Here is a 6,722-nt window from a genome sequence, read left to right on the forward strand (position 1 = left end):
CCTGCTGCGGCCACCACACCGAGCTTTTGTTGGAACATTGTGCTGTTTCAGTAGGTTCTGCAAGGTGGCCCCAGTTCCCCCTCCGAACAGAGAAGGGGCACGCTTCTTTGTGTAGACGCTTTGGAAGTCGTCTGTTCAGCGACAGGTCCTGGGTCAGTGGTGTTCAGGCAGAGGTGGTGGCGTGTTCCCCAGGGAACCCAGGCACGGGGCTGCATCACCGCAGCACGGACATGAGCCCAGGAGCTGGGCGCCCGCGCTCAGCCACCGCGTCGTGGGATGGGGCTCCCCCGGGCATCGGCGCAGAGCCAGGGCCGCCCCCAGACGGCCTTTCCCACAGACGCTGCCGGACCAGGGAAGACCCTGCGGGAACAAGGCGGGGGGTTGCGCTCACAGAGAGTCTGGGAACAAAACTTTTCCTAAAAGTTCCTGACGGCTCGCTCCGCGAGATTGGCCCACACCGCTGCGGTCCGGGCTCTGGGTTCCCGTCTCTCCGTCTCTCCGTCTCTCCCCCGCAGGACTTTCTGAAGACGTTTTCCCCTGATGTCTTCCGCCTCTTCTGCATGCGGAGCAGCTACAGGTCAGGTGAGCGAGACATGGGGCCCATAGACACGCGGGGGACTCGGGGCCGCGTCTGTCGAATGGCTGAACCCAGCCGGCCGCCCGAGAGGGAGCCCGGTCCCGGCTCCCAGCCAGAAGCTTCCAGAAGCATGTCTCTCGGAGGCTGCGGTTTTTGCGGTCAGCCCGGCTGCCCCATGTGGGGGTCCGGTGGTGGGGCTGGGTGGAGGGCATGTCCTCGTGCGGAGAAGCGCACAAAACGGGCCTGTCCTCGCGGCCTGGGCCACCCCCACCCCCGGGGCCCTCTGTCCCCACTGCGGCTGGTCTGCTGAGACAAGGCCCAGGGCTCAGGGCGCTCTCCTGCCCCGCACACGTGCCCGTCTCCGCGTACTGAGCCCCGCAGCCGAAGCCCCCTGCGTGTTTCCCCCAAGCTGGCGGGGCCCGGGTGTGGGCGTGGGCAGCGGCAGCCCGGGTGACCTCACGCACCCCCTTCACAGCCATTGACTACAGCGACGGCACCATGCTCGAGGCCAAGCACCTCCTCCTGGGGGCGGCCGCGTTCGTGGGGGACGCCCGGGCTTACATGAAGGGACAGCTGGTGTGCGGCCCCGTCAGGGACGATGTGCTGTGGGAGAGGTAGGTGCCTTCCCAGCGTCCACCTGGGTGTCCCGGTAGGTGGGGGCAGCTTTTCGAGGCTGAGGACCCCTGGAGGGGTCCCGTTGGGGAGGGATGAGGATGCCCTGCCTGCGGGGGGTGGCTGGGCCGGGGGGAGGGGGTCACGCCCATGCCTGGACGGTGGGGAGGGGGCGCTCGCTGGTGTTTGTCGGTGACTGAGGCAGAGGCTCTGGTCACCTTGCTCCGTGGGAAGGAGGGCTGGCAGGGCGTGGCCGCGCCGGGACGGCTGAAGAGCAGGGCGGGTGGTCTCGGCTAAGCTCAGGTGTGGCCAGGAATTGACCAGCAGGTCCGCAAAAGTTGAGTGCGTGTGCCACCCCCACCGCTGTCACCTGGGTAGTGGCACACACTAGTTTGTGTGGTCACACGACGGTGCCAGGACGCTGTGACAGTGCGGCGGCTCGAGCTGGGCCCGGCTTTGGGGCTCCTGACATAGGGAAATCGTGTTCCCCGTCCCATTGCCTCGTTAGAAAACTTGGTCATCCTTGTTCTGTCACACGTCAAAGACAGACTCGACATCCGAGGTGGTGAGAAGCTGGGAAGGTGTGGGAGGTGCTTGTGTCGTTAGGACAAGCAGCGAGCACGGGTTTGCTGCGTTCATCAGATGCCGTGCCTGCCTGCAGCGTCGCGGGCGGGTCCCCCTCCCGGAGGACTCCCTCAGAGGACTGAAGAACCCGAGACTCCTTGGGGGTCGGCCTGGGAAGGAGGGAGGGCACTGGAGTGGAGTCTGTTGCCCCCAGCTGTAGGAGCCCAGGGGACAAAGCCCAGCGCAGTGGGGCAGGGCGTCTGGGGGGGTGGGGTTGTGTGGCTTGGTGTGACCGTCTGGACAGGAGGTCACACCAAGCTCCCCAGCAACAGGAGTGGTAGAGGGTTAAGGCAGAGGCTGTATGCCACTCAGGAGAGCCAGGTTCTGCTTTGTGACAAACAGTCCTGCCTGTGGCCTGTTCTCCCTTCCTGGTCACTTGAGGCCAGGCTGGAGAGCAGTCACTGCCCCACCAGCCAGGGCAGCAGGCCTGGCAGAGGAACAAGAGTCCCGGGGCTCCCCCCTCCCCAGCTCACTGGCCCAGACTCGGATGCTGCTGTGACTGATGGCCAGAAGGGGTCCCAGGCCTCCACTTGGGTGTGAGGCAGCCCTGAGGCCAGTCCTTGCCCATGCCTGGGCGCTGGGGGGTCCGCAGGAAGTGGGGTAGCGGCCAGCAGTGGACATCAGGGAGCTAGCCTTGGGGACAGAGCTTCAGTGTCTGAAGCAGCAGATGTGCAGGACAGAGGGGACCTGGGTGTCCTCGCATGGCTGGGGAGGACAGAGGAGGTGAGGAGAGGCCGGCAGGGGAGGGGCCTGGCAATGGAGGGAGGCGGTGGAGAGGCCACAGCCAGGTGCGGGGAGCAGGACACACTCCGAGCCCAGCGGGGCCTGTGTCCTAGGCCTGACAGGGCCACCGGGCCCTGGACGTAGCAGGGCTGCTGCTTAGAGGCTCAGACAGGCTGTCTGGGCGCGCGGGCCACACGTAGGGATCGGGGCGGGAGGCATGAGCAGACACTATCCCCCTGGACCTGGGGCCACCCTCCCCCCACCCCCGGCAGAGAGGCCGGGCCATGGTCACGGGACCAGGTGTCCTGCGCGCAGGCTCTGTGGGGTGGGGGTTTGCGTCGGGCTGTCCTTCCCTCCACCCAGGCCGGCACGAGGCCCGTGTGTGTGTACTGCAGGCGACTGACAACATGGCGTGATGCCATGTGAAGCTGTCGCTGCGCAGCTGTAAGCCACTGGGGGATACGTGTACGGGTGTGTACAGCCCCAGCTGTTAGAGGCTTTTTCCAAATCCGTGGTAACGGACGGCTCTGAGCTGATGTGACGCCGTGAGGGCTGTCTCCGCGCACACGTGTGAGCCCGGCCCAGAAAGGGTGAGGGGCAGACGCGTGGTCACGCCTGCCCCGGGGAGGGACCAGCCTGCGCCCCGTTCCTGCTGCTGGGCAGCCCCCGTGTCTCTCCCAGGCTCCGCCACACCAAGGAGGCTGTGAAGGCTGCCCTGGCGGATGACTTTGACACGCCCGCGGCCGTGGACGCGGTCATGGAGCTCGTGCACCACGGGAACAGACAGCTGAAGGCGCACGCTCAGGTGTGTCCCGGGGCGGCTCGCAGGGTGGGGAGCTGCTGTGGTGGCTCCCGCTCCCCCAGAAGGCACAGCCACCACCCTACCAGCTGCCCGGGGTGGCCTCCGGGCCTGCCCTGACTTCCGGGGTGCTTCATCCTGCCCTGGGCTGACCCCCCAGCAGGGAGGTCCCGCCCACGGACAGGGGGACCCGCATGTTTGCCCACAGGGGAAGCGCGTCATCTTCCTGTCTGCTCCGAGCTTGCTGGGACGTGAAACAGGACATGGGGGAACACTGTGCAGGGACCCCCCCCCCCACCCCATGCCCATGCAGCCTGGCCCTGCTGTGGGCCTCTGCCCCCATGAGCTAGTAGCCTCCTGGAGACCCGCCTGCTGACGCTGTCAAACAGGGGTCAGGGCTCAGCGTGTGGGTCTGGGGGACACCAGCATGCAGGTCCTAGCAGATCCCCATATTACAGGTGGGCAGATGGAGGTGGGGGTTCCCTGGCTTCCCCGTGGTCATATGTGGGGCCAGTGAGGGGCCCTGCCAGGGCCATCCCCGCCACACGAGGTGCGACCCTGTGGCCGGAGCGGTGGCCTGCTGTTTCCCTGAGTTTCTACAGTGTTTTCTCGGCCCCTCATCCCCTCCTCTGGGTGGTCTGTCACAGGAACCCAGCGGTCCCCGGAGTCCTGCCGTGTTCGGCTCCATCGTGTCCTACGTCGAGCAGTTCTTCGAGACCGTCGGGATTTCTCTGGCGGACAGACAGGTACGGCCTGCCCTTCTCGGTCCTCGCCTGTGGCAGGGTCCGGGTGTGCTCACCACCACCCTCTCCCCTTTCACGATGTTCGTTCAACGGACAGTTGTGTTGAATGTACTGACGTGCTTGAGAAAATGTTCCCGAGAAAGCAAGCTGGGCCAGAGCTGGTGTCTTACGAGCGGACGCCGCAGGGGTTCGGAGCAGAACGCGGCCCCTCTTGGCCGCACCCCGCGTGCCGTGTGTCTTGCACACCTTTTCCCTTGTTTCTCCCGGAAGACTGAGCGCGGCCAGGTGCACAGTCGGGCGACCCGTCCCCGGCCGAGCCCCCCGCTGTCTCCCACAGCACGGGCCTCTGCGCCTTGCCCCGCCCAGCGCTGGCCAGCCTCCCGCACGCGCACCCCTCCCCGCGCCCCGCGCCTTCCCTGCGCCCTTGCCGCCTTGCTGCACCGCGAGACCACGCGTAGGAACCCTGTGAAATGGGTCGTCAACGTGGAAAGGCCTGGGCTACGGCCTGGCCTGACCACGCGTGGGCTGGGACCGCTCAGGCTTCCCGGACGCGGAGCCGGCGCCCGGCCCTTGTCAGGAACCCTCGCTCGCCTCCCCCACCTCCATGGCGGACACTGGATCCCACTTGGGGCTCACGTTTTTGTAACCAGAAAAACGGTCTTTTATCGTGGAGGTAGAAACTGAGGGTCCTGTGGTTGGAGAAGCTTGATCCCAGGCTTGTAAACGTGTCATTTTCTTCACACCCGTGAGCACCGACAGGCTCTGGGACCCCTCCCCATGAGGCAGAGGAGTCATGTAGGTGGGCGAGGACTTGACCCACTGGGCTCCCCAGCTCGGTGTGCAGAGTCAGTCTGTGAACGGGCAGCAAGAGCGTAGGTGTGTGCGAACCACACGAGAGCTGGACGTTGCTTTCGGGGTTTGGTCCAAGGATCAGATTGGGTTTCACGAGGCTCGGCTGGCACGCGCAGACCCTGCCCAGGGAGCCGGCTGCTAAAGACGCCCGAGACGCTAGAGCATCTGTGGGACAGGAGCAGGGCGGCCCGGGCAGGCGGGCCTCACGGGCAGTGCTGCCGAGGACACAGACGGGAGCCCTGCGTCTTTGCCTCCCCGCGGCACTAGGGAGCAGTGCCTCGTGACCGGGGGCCAGGAGAGCAGGGACCGGCCAGCAGCCCGGGCCCGGGGAGAAGAGCCGGGGGAGGACGGGCTGTGGATCAGGTTGGGACTGAATGCCACGGGCCCAGCTCTCGGGGCAGCCTCCAGGACCCCACTGACCATGCTGATCCGCCTGGGGCAGTCTGTTGCAGGGGACAGCAGCCGGGCCACTCTGCACAGCGTGGTGGACGAGCTGGTCCGCTTCCGGCTGCGGGTGCGGCAGTTCGCCCTGGCCACAGGAGCGGCCACCCGGGAGGCCCGACAGCAGCAACTGCTGGACAGGCAACCCCTGCTGGAGGCGTGTGACACTCTGCGCCGGGACCTTGTCGCCCACGGCATCAGCATTAAGGTGAGCCGCTGCCACTGTGGCCTGCTGGCGGTAGGCACAGCCACCCCGAGGGCAGCATACAAATGTGCAACGGTCAGAGCCTGCTGAGTCCCCCACCCCAGAGCCTGCAGCCGGGCCCCGTGGGGGCATCAGGGTGGGCAGTGAGCCCTGAGCGTCTGGCCCACTTCCCCCATGCCTCCTCCGCAGGACCGGAGCAGCACGTCCACATGGGAGCTGCTGGACCAGAGGACGGAAGACCGCAGACCGGGGAGCTGACGGCCCCCAACACTGTCTGTGCTTACGCGGAGGCCTCCTGTCGTGCCTGTCCAGTCAGCATTAAAGTCAGTCCAACCGATCGTGTGTGCCTAAAATGTGGATTCTTCACGGTACCGATGGCCACACACAGGGGCCAGCACTGGTCCTGATGTGGGACCCTGGGTTCTGGGGTGACGTCACAGGAGGACCATGAGCCCTGGAGCCCAGGGCAGAGGACGTAAGTCCTACAGGGGCCCGGGGCCTGGGGCTGAAGTCCAGCAGGGCACAGCGGCCTATACCTCAGGCACCAGGCGGTGCTGAACGGGGAGGGGGGCCCTGAGCTGGGGCAGCTCGCCCCACGCCTGTCCGTCACAGAAGTAACATGTTCGCCGCAGAAGACCACCGTGTGGTGGCTGCACTGGTGAGAGCAAGACCCAGGTGTGAGTGTGGCCGCAGAGCAGGAGGCAGCGCCGGTACCCAGAGTGCAGCCCACAGAGACCCCCGTCCCTGGCCGGGCCGCTGCACGTCCGCTGCTGCCGCGCTGGCCTGGCCTGCGGGTGCCGCGGGGAGGGACACGCTAGGCATGGTGGGGACACTCAACAACCACGTTCACTTGTCACTCAACTTCAGGACCCCAAAAGGCACGACTGTCCTATTCTACAGGCGAGGAAACCCACTCGGAAACGGACTTGCCCATGGTAAGCCAGCTCGTGCGGAGATCCCACCCGGCAGGTGGGCCCTTGACAGGGACACCCAAAGGTGGTCCATTCGGTATCTGGGGCTCAGGCTGTCCCCCGAGGGCCACGTGCTGCACTTGGCCCCCCCAGTGACCTCCGTGCCCTGCTACCTTGGTCTCGGGGTAAAAGCCAGTCCTTGGCTACAGCTAGTAGGTCTAGGGCTACTTAAAAA

The 6,722-nt window shown here is 66.1% G+C and overlaps 1 protein-coding gene across 5 annotated transcripts in view; it reads left to right on the forward strand.

Annotated features, from left to right (window-relative positions):
• The window catches only part of CARS2 (cysteinyl-tRNA synthetase 2, mitochondrial), a 38,626-nt gene extending 32,712 nt beyond the window's left edge, over positions 1-5,914 (forward strand). For all 5 annotated transcript variants that reach the window (XM_045081308.1, XM_045081311.1, XM_045081310.1 and 2 more), the window contains 6 exons: positions 516-582; positions 1,053-1,191; positions 3,218-3,341; positions 3,983-4,081; positions 5,373-5,579; positions 5,766-5,914. In XM_045081308.1, the coding sequence (XP_044937243.1) occupies positions 516-582; positions 1,053-1,191; positions 3,218-3,341; positions 3,983-4,081; positions 5,373-5,579; positions 5,766-5,834 (705 nt within the window). In that variant the 3' untranslated portion in view covers positions 5,835-5,914. The remainder of the gene's footprint in view (positions 1-515; positions 583-1,052; positions 1,192-3,217; positions 3,342-3,982; positions 4,082-5,372; positions 5,580-5,765) is intronic.
• The last annotated feature ends 808 nt before the right edge of the window (positions 5,915-6,722 follow it).

Source organism: Mustela putorius, unplaced genomic scaffold (assembly GCF_011764305.1).
Source record: "Mustela putorius furo isolate JIRA1106 unplaced genomic scaffold, ASM1176430v1.1 tig00000551_pilon_pilon_pilon, whole genome shotgun sequence".
Classification (NCBI taxonomy): domain Eukaryota; kingdom Metazoa; phylum Chordata; class Mammalia; order Carnivora; family Mustelidae; genus Mustela; species Mustela putorius.